At 41.1% G+C, this 16,560-nt stretch overlaps 1 protein-coding gene and 1 long non-coding RNA gene across 2 annotated transcripts in view; one reads left to right on the forward strand and one right to left on the reverse strand.

Annotated features, from left to right (window-relative positions):
* The window catches only part of DPYS (dihydropyrimidinase), a 32,095-nt gene extending 20,681 nt beyond the window's left edge, over positions 1-11,414 (reverse strand). The window contains exons 1-5 of the mRNA XM_031591120.2: positions 11,264-11,414; positions 10,288-10,548; positions 6,981-7,139; positions 5,265-5,444; positions 4,563-4,752 (exon numbers count right to left, since the gene is read on the reverse strand). Of these exons, the coding sequence (XP_031446980.2) occupies positions 4,563-4,752; positions 5,265-5,444; positions 6,981-7,139; positions 10,288-10,548; positions 11,264-11,344 (871 nt within the window). The 5' untranslated portion in view covers positions 11,345-11,414. The remainder of the gene's footprint in view (positions 1-4,562; positions 4,753-5,264; positions 5,445-6,980; positions 7,140-10,287; positions 10,549-11,263) is intronic.
* A 491-nt stretch (positions 11,415-11,905) lies between these two features.
* Positions 11,906-15,816, forward strand: LOC149918687 (uncharacterized). The gene is made up of 3 exons (XR_016465282.1): positions 11,906-12,229; positions 12,337-12,497; positions 14,601-15,816. It is a non-coding gene; the product is annotated as an uncharacterized LOC149918687 (long non-coding RNA).
* The last annotated feature ends 744 nt before the right edge of the window (positions 15,817-16,560 follow it).

Here is a 16,560-nt window from a genome sequence, read left to right on the forward strand (position 1 = left end):
TCTGGAGACTTCCCTTAGTAAAAGATATGGCTGGAGATGAGAGTATACAGTGGACTTCAGCATGGAGGGAAGGAGAGAGAAAAGCTGTCACTCATAAAATTTCCCTGAGGTTTGTTATTCTTATGTATTAGAGTATTCTTAGTATTCCTTTACAGCCTGGATGACTGGTTTTAGCCTTTAAGTTTTAAGCCTTAAATCAACGGAATTATGCTTTCTTCCTTCAGAAAATTGGATCTGGCCTTCAGTTTCTAACTCTAAAAACAATGTTTATCTAAAGGATAGACAAAGATGAACTGGGCTCTTCTTACACTTTTGACCAGAAAAATCACCATCCCTTACAATCTGAAAAGCAATGATACCACACTGATATCATGCCATCACCCAAAATATAAATTTTTCTCACTGAAGATCAGTCTCTCCCTTTTTCAGGTGTGTGATGGAACAGCAAAAGATGTCAATATTCCTCCAGTATAGGCTGAGAGGAATATGCACTCACACACAGTACTTCATGTTAAGTACTTAGTAAGAAACATGAAAAATTTCACAACTGTAAGTTCCAGAAAGCTAGTATCAAAGGATGGAGAAATCATCTTGAAAAGGTGAATAAACTATGTTAAAGTGAATATTTTCAATGCCTTCCAGTCTCTTATATACAGTCCTTCCCTGTATATAAGAGTTTTCTCAGCTTTCATATTAGAGTGGTTTTAACTTCTCCAGGTTGAATATCCTTCAAATATTTGGCTTTTTACAGAATCACAGAGTGCCTGAAGCTGGAATGAACTCCTGGAGCCATCAAGTCCCACCCCTGTTTGACCAGGGACACCCAGAGCAGGGGGCCCAGGTCCCCTCTAGGCAACCTGTGCCAGTGCATCCACACATCACAGCAGTGCTGCCTGGTGCACAGGAGGAGCCTCCTGTCTTCCAGTTTGTGCCCACTGCATCTGCACACCACTGAAATGATCCTAGTTCCACCTTCACACTACATTCTCTCTTCAAGTATTTCAGGTATTTATAGATACTGATGAGATCCCCCTATATATAGATATTGATGAGATGTCAGAGGGGATCAGTTGCCCCAAGTGGAGCAGGTCCAGCTCTCTCAGCCTCTCCCCACAGAGGAGGTGCTACAGACCCTTCAGCACCTTGGTGGCTCTCTAGTGGACTCTCTCTCCAGTATGTTCAAATCTCTCTTACACTGTGGGTCCAGAATTGGATTCAGTTCTCCAGATACGGTCTCATAAGTGCCTAGCAGAAGGGAAGAACTATTGCCCTCCACCTTCTGGCAATCCTTTACCAGTTTTATTTACATCATTTATACAATGCTTCATGAATTTAAGTCTGGAACTCTTTATTTTGCAAAATCACTTTTAGTTGAGGAATGAAAAATAACACTTACTGAAATTAACAACAACAGTAGATTTCTAATTGCCAGAATTTAAACAGACCAGCCTCTCTAAAACCTGTAGCTGTTATACCAATCTTTGTAGAACATTACTGCTCTTCAGTAATTTCTTAATGCTAGATTTCTTTCTCCTAAGATACATACTTCAATGAAAGCAGAAATTAATTATGAAAAGATGTTTTATATTGTGATGCATAAAGACAAGCATGTTGACAATTATGAACACAGGAAGCTACAAAATGCAATTTGCACAACAATAAGCATAAGTAATACCAATTTATTCTTTTTATACTCTGAAGCAGCATACTGCGATAAAGCCATTTATCATACTGGCACTGCAGTTTATTCTTACAACTTATGTCAGACTATTTTACAGAATTTACTAACAACACTGTATTTCGTACTTGATTAGTGTGTTACAAACAACACCTCTTCTCTTAGGTCTTTTACATTCACAGCCAGTGTTTTGTCTTTAATCTGAGTATTTTAACCATTGTTACAGCTTCTTGTAGTTAACTTTGACATGAATGTCAGTGTTATGCCTATGCCTATGAATGTACAAATAACAGTACAATGATGGATAGAATTCACATCACCGGCAGCACTGTCATCTAGTGGAGAAATTTAGTATAGCATAGTACAAAAAACATGCTACTAAAAAATATGTTGGTAAGATTCTTTTATAAACCTGAATTACATAAAAGTCTTACTAGAAGTCATAATCAATACGTATTCCACATAAACATTCCAATTTATTTTAGCACACTGATGTCAGCCTGATTTTGGTTGTATTTTTGTACAAGATCTCAAACTGTGCATTTTGATATCAATAATACATGCCACTAGTGTAAAGTCTAAAGTCAAGAAATGAGGAAACAAATCTGTATGCATTTCACATTAGGTGAGATGAAAAGACAACAAGGATAGATAACCCATAAGAATTCAGGCCCTTCAAATCATGAGCTTCGGTCTTATCCCTTTTACTGACATAATGTCCCCACAGTGCTGTGCTTCCATAGGCACTTACAGAATAACACATGCAACAGACTAATCCCTACAACCTGCAGGCAGCTTTTAGTCTGCCCAACAGGTGGCCAAGAGCATCAGTCTACCCTGGCTGGCCAGAACTGATTATGAACCATGTAGTGCATGAACTAAAAAATTGTTCTCTGGAGGGAATTTAAACTTTTGGACACTGTCAACATCACCCTGACTTCTAAGTGCCCAATAAATACACATCCTCATCATGTAACAGCACAATCTGTACAAACATGGCATCATCACTGTTGCACAATTTCTCACCTAAATAGCTGATATAGGCTTGAAAATTATAGAATCCTAGAATCATTAAGTTGGAAAAACCCTCTAAGATCATCTAGTCCACCACCATGCCCACTAAACCATGTCCCTAAGTGCTGCATCTACCCTTTTCTTGTAAATGCTCCATGGTGACTCAGTGACTCCACCATTACTCTGGGCAGCCTATTCCAATGTCTTATCACTCTTCTGAGAATAATTTTTTTCTAATATCCAACCTGAACCTTTCCTGGCACAACTTAAGTCTACTATACCTCATCCTATCGCTAGTCACCTGGAAGAAGAGGTTGACCCCCCCACCCTTCTACAACCTCCTTCAGGTAGTTGCAGTGCAATAAAGTCTCCCCTGAGCCTCCTCTTCTCCAGACTAACCCATCCCAGCTCCCTCAGCTGTCCCTCATAAGATTTGTGCTCCAGATCCTTCATCAGCTTCAATGACATTCTTTGGACATACCCCACAGCCTCAATGTTTTTCTTGTAGAGATGGGACCAAAACTGAACATAGTACTCAAGATGTGGCCTCACTAGGGCTGAGTACAGGCATGATCACCTCCCTGGTACTGCTGACTGAACCACTTCTGATACAAGCCAAGATGCCATTGGCCTTCTTGGTCACGTGGGCACACGGGTGGCTTATGTTCAGCCAGCTGCTGACTGTAACTCATTGCAGGAGAATAACAACATATCCATTGCCTCAGGCTGGTCACAGTATGCTTCCCCAGCCCCTCAACCTGACCTCTATTCCCAAAAACCCTGCTCAAGTGACAATCACCAGTGGCAGTTGCGATAGTTGTATCCAACTTAAGTAGATGACCAGAAATTGCAGTCATGATGGATGCAACGGTTCCATCATCCAGCTCAAAGTGGTGTGGGAAACATAACACAGTATAGCAAAGTGTTAATTTGCACAGTGCACTCACCTAACCACACTGCTGGTCAGTGTCTTGACTCAAGCCAAATTTGGAAGACTCTAATATCTATAGCTGGTATACAAACATGACTATGAGTTAATCATCTTATCCCATAGATAGTGAGCAGCCCGTTGAGCCCTCTTGCACAGTAGCTGGCTGCACAACAGTATCTCCCTTTGAGCAGTGACACCTCTTGAGATTATGCTTGCAGCAGAGATCCCTTATGCCTGGATGCCAAGAGATTCCTTGCCTCGACAGATCTTCAGTAAGTGACTTATAGCCTGTAAACTATGCAAGCTTCACTGAGATGATTGTATCTTAAATTGACTGTGCACATATCATTCTTTAGATGTAAATTAGTGACCATGTCTAGGACAATGAGGAGATTCAGCTGCATCTAAGCTCCTTACTTCTTTGGTTCAAGTTGTTTAGAAAGCAAAAGCTTCTTCTCTGAACCTCATAACTCAAGAGTAGGGTCCAGGAGGATCTCCTGGACAAATGTGTTTAACCCTATCCACTATGCAACGAATAATCAAGCATACTTTGCCATCTTGGATCTTGTTAAGCCACTGTCTTATTTACAATTAAACTTTGATATTGCTATTTTACATCAATAAATATTTACTGTTTCTCTCTTATGAGTTAAAAATATAATTCTATTTGTAACATCACATCATTTTTAATGCAGTGCTGTTCTGGCTACTACTTCAACTGTGAAGATGTAGCATGAAGAAGAAAAAGGCTATTCTGGGGAGAAGCCAAAGTATCAACCTCAGTAACTGTCCTTCCACAGTTCTTAGCTTCCACACATGCAGTTTAAAGATCCCATTCCAAGGAGTTCATCCATGCTTTTAGGGTTAAGACAGTCCTTCAGACTGAGACACTGATTACTTCAATGCTATAGCCAAGCATAAAGTAATTAGGACTTTTACCTTCATTTCGTGCATTGGTTATCATCCTTGCTGAAGACTTACTCATCACATGGACTACATAAAGGGGGCAGTTTATGGTATTTGCTATGGTAATTGCTCTATGCGTAGCTTCAGCTTCCACATCTTCATTATGTGACAAAGCATGACCCTCAGGACCAGTTATCCCCATTGCCAGCAACTTCTTTGTGTTCTGGACATAAAAATATTTAAGAGTCAGTTAAAGTGAAAACATGGTATTGTGAACATACAGTCTGCCAAATAGATCCTAAACCAGACAACTGCAGTAAGTTTGTGAAGGAACAAGTTAGTTACAATGCTTTCTTTCTCAGATAATTTATTATTGTGCTACACATGGTCAGGCATCATACACCTGACATGCAAATATTTGACCAAGAACTTCCCCTTGAACTGAGCTCATGGTAGGCTTTGCCTGATGCTTTCTTTATTAGCCAAGTATACATTGCAAGTACATGTGTTATATGGCAAGTATGACTCTAATTGTGACAGAACCATTTGCTTCCTATCTGTATCAAACCCAGTATTCCAGGTTAAAAATACCTATGCCCACCACAAACAACCTTTGGGATCTCAGTCTTCAGTTTGTTGGAGTTTAAATAGGGGAAAAAAGCCTTTCTCTAAAGTGTTTAGATAACAGGACAAGTTATATTTCTGACTTTGATGGACAAAATATCACATGCCCACCTGCGCTATTAGCTCCCCATTCTCCGCATGAACTTGAGCAATTGTTCCAAGTTCCTTACAGCAGGACAAAGCTGCATACAATTCCTCATCACAAAGCATGTATAAATCTTTATAGGCCATAAACATCTTGAAGGAATTGACACCTTTGTCTTGAACAAGACTTTTCATTTCTTCCTTCACCTGAAAGACAGTTAGCAATTCTCACAAAACAACAATATAAAATTTTACCTGTTAGCTTTCTACAAAGAAATTGGTATGAACCAACAACCAGGCTTTACTCACCCATTAAAAATAGATTCAGTTCAAACAGCCCAAGTTACATATGTAAAGGCTGATTACTATTACTCTTGCATGAAATTGCTTCTCAAAGTACACAAACCGGGCCCACTGCAGTGCAGATACTGGAAGGGATTTTTTTTTTTAAGACAGTGAAGTAAAATTTTATTCCACTGAAAACCTTATGTTGAAAATACTGTATTACCAAAATCTACCCATTAACTAACTTAGAATCATAGAAGGCCTGGTTGAAAAGGACCATAAAGATCATCTAGTTTCAACCCCCCCCTGCCACGGGGAGGGTCACCAGCCACTAGAACTTGAGCTCTCCCTTCCCAATAAAATGATGGTGACAGTACTTCTTGCATATTTGTGATGCTATTACAGTTTCCATGGGCTTTAGAAAAATTAAAACACTATAGTTCATCTCTCTAGTAATCTGCTTGGATCTGTCCAAGAAAAGTGAAAGATTAATAAAAAAATCAAAGAAAGACTTCTGTGTTGGAGCATTATCTTCACTGGAATTATCAAGCAAATAAATGTCTGACACAAGACCCTAATCTGGCACAAATATGGAAGAAAAAAGCTAATATTCCTTTTTCATTTATTTTCTTTTCCACTAACTTTTACCACTAAGGGAAGGAACTCAAAGGATGTACAACTTTAATCAAGACTTTGAGGAGAGGAGAGCAAATGAGAAGGGCATGGCTTATGCATTCTGAAGGATAAAAGTTAGAGGAAGTACTCATACTTCATATTTTAAAATGAAATTTAATTAGTATATCCAGCTACTGATGAAAATTCTCTAAAAATCCAAAGTGGTCTTATATAATATAGGTCACGTTCAGATAGATGTCAAGCATCTGAAATGTTCATTTCCTTGGTAAAGCTTTTAGGCAGTTAGCAAATTTTTATACAACAATGATGATCCTTCCATAATTAGACTTCAAAAAGTTTTTCTAGGTAATCTCATGTTTTAGAAATTCTTGGCTCCAACTCTGCTTTTCTTTAAGGTGATATAAGTGCAGTTAGTCAGGATTAAATTCTTCCTTTGCAAATAAAGCTAATCACCATATTTTTCATATATGCCCTTATTAATACACCAGCACAAACCCTACCCCCCAAGATTTAACAGGAACACAGATTACTGAGTGTTCAGACAGAAAAGGCAAAATTTATGCAAACACCTCCTGTCCCTCTGGTCTGGCTGGCCTTGACATTGCACAGCTTGCTTCCCCTCCATCAAATTCATGCAATATTATCCGAACATGTAGGTTATCTGCAGCCATTTTTTTCCCCAAATACATATATTTTATAAAGGTGTGGACTATTCTAGTTTGTACATACAAAAACATATTAACATTCATTTTCCTCCTGAGGACTAATTCCAGGCAGGTGTGGTACAAATTCATGGAACTGAAAAATGCCTGTTGTGTGTACCTTGTCACTCCACCAGGTAACAGCCACATGCAGTGCATAATCACAGCAAACCTTAGGGTCTGCCCAGCTTTTCCATTTATTAAAAGCTTCAATAAGAGAGCAGCCTTTCTGAGGAATGGCGAAGTCAATGATCATAGTGGTGCCTCCTGCTACAGCAGCCTGAAAACAAAAAATTAATATTTAGCAATCAGTGAGAAAAATAATAGTGTCTCCTATGTTCTCTGATTCCTTGTGCAGTGGATGAGTTCACAGGGAAAGATGAGCAGCACCAGACCCCAGTCAACTTGAGATATGCTTCCTCAGAATCTATTTGGTTGAAAAAACAAGCCTGTATGACAAAAAAGCACTAAGGGATAGAGACACAATGCAATAAATACCATAACATTTTGTTTAAAAGTCCGCTGTCAAAATCACCAAACTCTTGTCTAACACCAAAAGGATATAAAAAGTATTTTAAAATTGTTGTTGTTGTTGTTACTGGAAGGGTATAGTTTAGAAAAACTGCATAGTAGATTCCCAAAAATGTTGTTTATAAGTTATCTGCTATTAAATAAATATTTTATATATGTTAAGAAGATTCAAAGCGCTTTTTAACTGAGTCAGTAGTCACTGCCAGAAACCAAATCCTAGACTACTGGAAATTGCCAGTAAGGTAAATTATTTGCTGCAATTTCTGGTCTATTCCAAACTAGCCAGAGAAATTCTCTCTAGTGCTCTGAACAACATCCCTCTGCATAACAGCTACAAGCTATTCAGATCAAAGTAAACACAGTTCATGCTGTATTACTCCATTTCTAAATAAACCCATTTCTTCTTTCTCTAAATGATGCTTGTTTGACTTCGCCTTACTAAAGTTCACAGATCCTTCTTAACAAAGTTCTAATATTTCTTTCAATTAAGGAAAAATATTTGGCTTGATCCCATGCAGGTAAACAATTTTTTTTTTTTTTTTGGTTGCTGTGTTCTGTTCAAATCACTGCCTTCATTTAGCAATCAGAATTAAAACTGCAAATATGTCAGTATATTTTGCAAACAAAAACAAGTTTGGAGAGTGACACATTTTTGAATCAGTGATAAACACTAAGGAAAAGTTGTTCAAACTATCAGGTTTTTGTTGTTGTTGTTGTTGTTGTTGTTGTTTTCCCAAAGAAATGTCTTAGCTTCTTAATTGTTAGTTGAGAATTAAAATTAAAGAATATTTGTAAGTTTGAAGGTAAAGAAATGCCACAGGTTCTACAATTCCAACCAAAGACTTTTCTTCCCAAAACATTTGTAAATGCTTTCTTTTATTCAACTGAATGGATAAGTCTTAGCTTATTATTACAGTAGTTGGAACACAATTTTGCCTCTACAATTCTCCTGCCAAGATGCATGTTAGATGATGACCCTGGGTAAACAGCTCCGAACACTTTCCACACTTTGACCTGGGTCACAATATCTAACTTTGTGACCTCTGATCATTGGACTGGAGCTAAAGTCTCCTGCTGGCCACCAAAGTCACTAACTGGATGTTCTGGGTATGCAATCTGTGCTATTTGGACATTCTGTTCTCTATATGCAGCTTGTGCTTTGGAGCTCCTGTGTCCACTGCCTCCAGTACAGATAATTATTGATAAACTTAAATGCTATTTCAAATAATTTCTTTATTTTTTTTTCTTTACCTTTCCTAATTTGGGATTTCATAGGCATCTACATTTGAATTAATCTGAATCTTTGGTTCTCTTCAGACAGTCTTCAGAGAAAAATAAGGGACCGTTGCAAAAATAGTTTAAAGCCCCCAAACATTAAAATATATGTATGTGAGTACTGTAAATTATACAAACTAAGTATTCCAGAAATCTAATCCTGTAATGCATTTAGAGGAAACCTGCTTTGTGAGATCTGTGTTTCTACCAGTTTATCACAAAAAGTAACATAATGACCAAAAACCGCTTGTGGAAGCCATTTTGATAACTAAAATGTGTTTTGAGGCCCATATAATAACAGATTTCCCCATTTTTACCAGAACTTGTCTGCTGTGATGGGCAAAATAATTTTTGTCAAGCTTGTGCATAATAATTAAAACCTATTTAATAAGGCACCGTAATTTCCAAGCACATAGAGAAGAATAGTTATTGTGCTTAAAGCTGCATGTAAAATATTTCCATTCCAAATAACAGCAGCACTGGAAACAAATGTGTCTGGAGTTGGGAGTAGTTACAGTGTTATTCAAAGAAACATGATAGTAATTTAAGGATAACAGCTCATTTGTAGTTCTCCTGTCAATGGCATCATGGAGCAAGAAAGAAATGAAATTTCCTGCTAAAGAAGAGGATCAGACTAAGCAGGACTGCAAACCTTAAAGGCTCTTAACAGCTGTGTTCTTAGGCATCCCACCATTTTTTAAAATAAGTTAATTTAACTTATTTCAGCTATCTTAAAGAGGCAAACTAGTATTTTCCACATTAGAAAACATCAGTGAAAGCCACTTCTTTAGAAAAGTTTCACTGTTGCTTTCCCCTTTTTGACAAACCACAGTTAAGCCATCTCTCATGGACAGGATGTAGCAGGCTCTCTGAAGATGTTGCCTAACAGACCAGCCACTTCACAGGGCAATGTCATCTCTTCTGTGGGCAAAGGATTTCATCTTGTACAGCAAAGCACTAAGTAGGTTATGAATTTCAGGGACATCTGTATGAGTATTTTTGTCTATAGAGATGATGCATTGCTACTAATAATAACTGATAACTGCTAATGCAAGTAATACAACAAGATCAGATGAAAATCTGAAAGAAGAACTCCAAGTACATAAATAGGAGAAAAGAGGTATTTTTAAGAAAGTGCATTTGAACTGGTATTTGAACTCTCACTGAGACAGTCTGGACAGAAGTGAATGACATGAAAAACTTGTGTTCTTGCTAACAGAGGAGAAAGATCAGGTTACCACAGAAGTGCTCCCAGCACACTGGGGGAGTTGCACTGTTGCTTTAGTTAACCTTTGTTCTGAAAAGCATGAAGCCCATACTCCAAGGTGAGTTGCACTCGGCCTGGTGACAGCCAGGGAAGACCATTCTTAACACTTGTCACTGGCATCCAGCAAAGTCTTTGAAGGAACCCAAATAACATACTGGTGGAATGCGCCTTTGGGTATCCTGACTGCTTATTACAGTGGCTGAAACAAGAAACAGCACAACTGCCTTTACTTGAGGAATGCTATTTTCTCTCCGTTAGCATTAATATTGCATAATCGGCAGACGCTTCTTTCTGAGAAAGACCAGATTCAGAGAAAGAAATGCATATGTGCACAGATGTGGTCACATGCACCCACCTTTGTTCCTGTGTAGAAGTCATCTTTTGATGTGGCGCCCATGAAAGGGAACTGCAAGTGTGTGTGCGTATCAATGCCCCCAGGGATCACCAGCTTGTTGGTCGCATCCAGCACAGTGAGGCCACTGGGAGGCTTGGGATTTAGGTTTGGTCCCACTTCCTGCACCACTCCTTCTTCCACATACACATCAGCCTCCACAGATTGGTCATCATTCACAACTCTTCCGCCCTTGATCAGAAGCCTCTGCTTTGGCATGGGAGGCTGGAAGACAGGGAATGAGGACTCGGCTCAGAAAATTGCTTACTGCTACCCGTCCTGTGTTATCTGCAAATGGCCCTAAACACACACACCATGGAGATATTTAACAGGAATTGAGCTCACGGCCTTTGGCAGCTCCACCCACAGCCTCTGGGGAAGCACCAATGACCAAGGGGAGTGCAGTGAGCCGAGGCACAAAGCCTGCCTCTGGCCAGGAGGCCTGCTTCTGGGCATTTCTGCTGTTTCTTCTTTACCTAGAGATGGGAACCAGGCTTTCAGGGCAGTCCAGCTGTGTTCTCATGGTGCTCACTCCAGCCCCGCCCTTTGCACTGTGGAGTTTATAACGTGCTGGGCAGCTTTGGAAATCTGGCTGTTCACGGCTCTGGATGCCCAAAGCTGACCTGAGCTCCGCAGCGGCACTGAGGAAGCCAGGGGTGCCATGAGCTCTCCATGAGGCCAGCTGGGGAGCCTGTGGGTGCCCTGAGGGACCAGGCTTTGCACTCACAGGTCTGTGCGCCCAAATCCCCTCCAGAGGGCACAGGCTATCAGCCGTCTCTCCCAGCCTGCATCCTGGAAGGCACTGGGGGAAAGTGCGCTACCTGGGGTCCTGGCACCATGCCCTTCCCCCAGACACCGCTACTCAGCGAAACAGAGCGGCCGTTGGCTGGGGCAGGGCACCCTTCGGGCTTTTCTGGGCGCTGCCGAGGCCTCCTCTCACCTCAGGCGGCGGAGGCGTCTGGCCATAGTCAAAGGACCACATGAAAACGATCTTTCGGCAGCTGTTGCCCTGCGCCATCATCGTGCCCGCTGCCCTGCCTCCTGCGCTGCGCTGCCCCCGCCCGCTGCCCCGCGCCCCCAACGCGCTCTGTTCCGGCACAACGGCCGGGGGGCCCCGCCCCGCCCTGCCCGGCCCCGCGGGCAGCAGCGGCCGAGGGCGGCACTCGTCGGCCTGGCCCGGCTGCGGGGAGAGCCGCGGGGACGGGAGGCAGGGGAGCTGGGGGAGGGTTTGGGAAAAGGGCTGTCGGCAGCCCTCTGCGACGGGCGGACTCGGCCTGGAGAGAGAGACGGGAAGGTAACAGCAAGGGAGCTAGAAACGATCTGAAAACTTGGACTAAAATGAAAGGGGAGAATCACAGTGTGGTTATTTATGAATCCCGTTACTACTTTATAACCTGTTTTGCTTTCCATCTCCTGCTTTGTGCAGACAGGCCTTGCCTCACCCCACTGGAGCATTCCGTGCCCTTTGGTTCAGCTGGCACCCCTCCTGTCCTCAGCACAGGGTTCCGCTGTGTGACCAGCCAGATGAAGAAAGGGGAAGAAGGACGCTGGGGGAGGTTGAATTATGGTACTCTAAGGCAGGAGCTGTTAATATTAGAGAGTGACAATAGAAAAGAGGCCCAGGTGGGCACAGAAATGGGGTAACAGGGACTTTGGATCTCTGCTGCTGCTGAAACAGCAAACCCATTTTTTCCACACACAGATGGGCAACTAAATAACTGGGCTGCAAGGGGCCTGAGGTGGATGCCTCTCAGTTACAAAAGTCCACTGTTGTGTAAACAAAGTGACATTTGTCATGTCACAAGAGGGCTGCAAAGGCAAGAGGTTCATTGCTTGCATACTGGTAGGTTGCAGCGGTCAAACTCACGTGTACGCCCCAATGAATATTGAATGACTATGTCAACAAGTTAAGTATTTATTGGCATAACTTCCTCCTGAATGAACCAACTCAGTGCCCAGATCACCAACTGAAAATAGTCACTTTCTATTTCTCCTTTGCCAATGAATATTTAGTGATTTCTAGAAAATGAGTTTCCACATGACAGACCTGGATAATCATCTTCATTGCTCTGGGGCTAGTGATAGTGGTGCTATCTCTGCTTTGCTCAAATCCTTATTCCAAATGGAGCCAAGGGAGATTTGAAGTCAGGCCCACCACATCACATCACTCTATGGTAAGCTTCAGGACATTCCGTTTCCTTTTTTTGTGTTTCTCGTGCAGGAATTAGCTGACATAAGTTAAGACACCTAAAGGCATGGAGTAGCACGGATCCAAAGCCTACTTTTCTCTTTTTCTGAAAGGCATCAGTTTTGAGCTCCACTTCCCCTCCTGAGATTTCTTCCTGGCTTGTTTAGGCTTTGTGGATCACGCTCTTCACTATCTAAATCTGTAACTTTGAGCCCAGCTCAGAGCTGCAGATCATCCCACAAACTGGCAAGGTAATTGAGAGTGAAGGCCTTAATACTGCTGTGCGTAAGAAAACTGGATCTATCCCACAGGTCTTTTTAAGCACATTAAATAGATAATGACATTCCATCTAAGCAGTTCTTTTATTTAGTCCATTTGGACAAACAAGATAATCTCACATCAACGGCATTTATGGAAATTTGGTAAATATTTAATATTTGAGAGCTCATCTGTCCCTGGGCAGAATGGTCTCAAATATCACTTGTGAGATAGAAGTAATTCCAGTAATACTGCAGGAAGACAACTGGCCCCATATTCTTAGTTACTGCTGAGAACTTGATGCTGCAACGAGGACCTGGGTTCCTGATTGATGCTGTAACCTTCACTTACCCACAAAACACGTTACTCTTTCTGCCCTTCTCTTTGCTCAGTTTAAAACAAATATTTATTCTGTAATCAGTGAACGTCTCTGCACTATACAGAGAGGTTTTCTGTTAAGTAATGTTTACTCACCCTAAAATACTACATGGTAGGTTAGTCATGTAAGAGACATTGCAGAAAGCCATCAATTGCAACCTTGAACTTGCATCTTATGCTAATGCTTTTGTGATCTGCAGCAAAGTAAATAATCCTGGAAATGTATATACATGGAAATGTCTCATTTCAAGTGAATATCGTAGAAGTTTTATCAAAGAGCCTTCTAAGTAACCTAGGAATTAATGTGATTTAAGATAAAGAACTCTGAAGAAAATCCAGTCCATGTCTATTATCTACCAAAAGAAAATAATTCAGCAAATTAAGGAATAGGTTTGCAAGAAACAGATAACTGAGGTTTGGAAAACCTTGAAGACATCTTCTACAAGTCATTATGATGACATAATGAATTCAAACTCTTCTGAGACATACACACTCTTCAGCACTTTCTTAACCCAAAGATTCTTGCTGGCACTGAGCTTAAAAAAAAAAAAAAAAGATGGTGATGGAAAGATGTATGTCAGAATACAGCAGATGGAATCCCAGGCATCTATACAAACTGGAAGGAGCAGTCCTTGCGAGCAGCCCTGCAGAGGACCTGGGGGTCCTGATGGATGAAAAGCTTAACATGAGCCAGCAGTGTGCCCTTGCAGTTCGGAAAGCAAATGGTATCCTGGGCTCCATCAGAAGAGGGGTGGCCAGCAGGGACAGGGAGGTGATTGTCCTCTACTCTGCTCTTGTGAGGCCCCATCTGGAGTACAGTGTCCAGATCTGAAGCCCCTAGTACAAAAAAGACAGGGAGCTGTTGGAGAGGGTCCAGAGGAGGGCCACAAAGATGATCAGGGGACTGGAGCACCTCCCCTATGAGGACAGGCTGAGGGAGCTGGGCTTGTTCAGCCTGGAGAAAAGAAGTGGAGTCACTGTGGAGTGACCTCATTGCAGCCTTTCAGCACCTAAAGGAAGCCTACAAATAGGAGGGGAATCAACTCTTTGAAAGGGTAGATAACAGCAGGATGAGGGGAAATGGTTTTAAGTTGAGGCAGGGGAGATTTAGGTTGGATGTCAGGGGGAAGTTCTTTACAAGAGAGAGTGGTGAGGTGCTGCAACAGGCTGCCCAGAGAGGCTGTGGATGCCCCGTCCCTGGAGGTGTTCAAGGCCAGATCAAGGCCCAGGATGGGGCCCTGGGCAGCCTGGTCTAGTATTAAATGGGGAGGTTGGTGACCCTGGATGTGCAGGGGGGTTGGAGATTCACGATCCTTGAAGTCCCTTCCAACCCTGGCCATTCTGTGATTTTGTGCTTTGAGAAGGAAACTCAAAGCACAAAATTGGAGCAGTGGAGAGGAAGTAGAGCTCATGTATTACTAACTGTATTAACTGTATTTTCCATTTTTAACAGCTTTCCTCCATTGAAGGATGACTGGATCATGAACCAGGTTTTCAATGCAAGAAAACTAACAAAAAGGATACCACTGATTTTCAGTGAATTTTACCAGCTGTTCTCAATGAATTTTCTATACCTTGAGAAACACCAAAAGATTATTTCTTGATTTCTGTTGACATATTTTAAGAAAAAAAAATAATTGGTTACAAAGGTACAAATGGAATTATACCACTCTGTGACACTGCAAGTCAACTGTGACTTGCTGTGACAGCTGTGACAAAATCTGAGAATTCTGCTTCAAATTGAGATACCCAACCTTGCTAGACAACATCTACAACATATCCCTATTTCGTGGATCTTTCCTCACTTTTTAAAAGAAGCTTATTAACTTGTCCTTTGCATTTTGTATAACATCACTTGCTAAGAATCAGAACACTTATTTAGATGTGTTTTGAGCAAGGATTGTCTCCTACCATCGCTAATCTCCAAATACCGATACTTTGCATAGTATTACAGATTACAATTATTCCTTCAGGTCCTCCAGTCATTCAAAATCAAAATACTTACCTTTTCATAATATTTTCTTGCCTCTTCTCTTCCACCCTTTCCTGTCCAACAGAAGCAGTGCACGTGATCATAACGTAGAATTCAAACATTGCAAGTGACTTTCTTTCAGACTGTACCTTTTCTGTTGACTTTGACAATGCGATGCATCTTGGTCACGGGGAGGAACTAATGCTGAGAGCTAAGCTCTTCTGCTAGATTTCATGGTGGAGAACATCAGAAACAATAGTCTGTGCTGGGGTATTTACAAAGTTCAGCTATGTTTTGTTCATCTATCCCTAAATGCCCTTTCTCAAAGTGTGAACAGCAATCACTTAACAATCTTAACCCCTATCAGTCGTGGACGATGTTTTGCGCATACCTAACTTGTTAGATACTTTTTCTATTTTAATGAATACATTCTCTTCCCCCATCAGTGTGTGACTGGAAGTGAAGGGAAGATAAACTGGGCAAATATACCAACAAGAAAGGAATGTTGTGCTGTAAACTTACAAAGTCAGAAAATGAACTAGAACTCAATTTACTTACATACAGAAAAGTTATCAACAGTAGTTAACCAATCACTAAACAGGAAAAGAAAAAAAAGGAGAAGAGTTTTAAGTATCAGTCTGCTTACGTGTTCCACCTTCCAGTGACTTGGCAAAGTGACAAAATTTCTTCCCCTTTCTTTCAGAACACACCCCCGCTTTCAGCAATTAAACTGTAGGTGACACCCTGGAAGTCCTCAGTTACCAACTACTTAGTTTCAGAAACTCACAGGAGAGGAAGAAAGAAAGAGAGACAGCCAGATCAAACAGTTTCCAAACCTCACTCATCACAGCTACATGAAATTAATGCTGTTGACTTAAAACAGATATATGGAAAATGTACAGCACTTCCAGAAGATGACTGCAGCAGTTTCACAGCACCAGGGGAACAAAACAGGCCAGAAAACACACACATTTTGCAAATGAAGCAAAAACTGATCTTAACAGGAAAACTTGGTATTAACTTTCATCTGCAGCACGTAACATAAAGGCTCACTGAAAAGTACGTGCTCCACATCTGAACTGTGATTCACCTAGACTGAACCCAAGTTCCTGCTTTGGCTTTTAGATGGGTAATAGAACACAGCATAGCAACTCATCCCAGTATTTTCTCCTGGAAATTATTTTGAAAGAAGATCTATCAGCAGTACTTGTTGCACTGTACTGAAAATGGACTTGGCTTTGGTAACACCGGAGGCTCAGTCAGTCCTCTTAATACTTTAGTGCAAATCACTAAAAAAAGTGTGATAAGCGAAAAGAAACAATGGCAGACTCCTTCCTTACCTAGAAGGCTCTACATGAGGAGAAAAATCACTTCATAGTAATTTACATTTTTCAAAGCTTTCAGCTAAAAGTGATTTACAACAGAAAATAACAGAAAATAA

Source organism: Phasianus colchicus, chromosome 3, assembly GCF_987193195.1.
Source record: "Phasianus colchicus chromosome 3, bPhaCol1.hap1.1, whole genome shotgun sequence".
Classification (NCBI taxonomy): Eukaryota; Metazoa; Chordata; class Aves; order Galliformes; family Phasianidae; genus Phasianus; species Phasianus colchicus.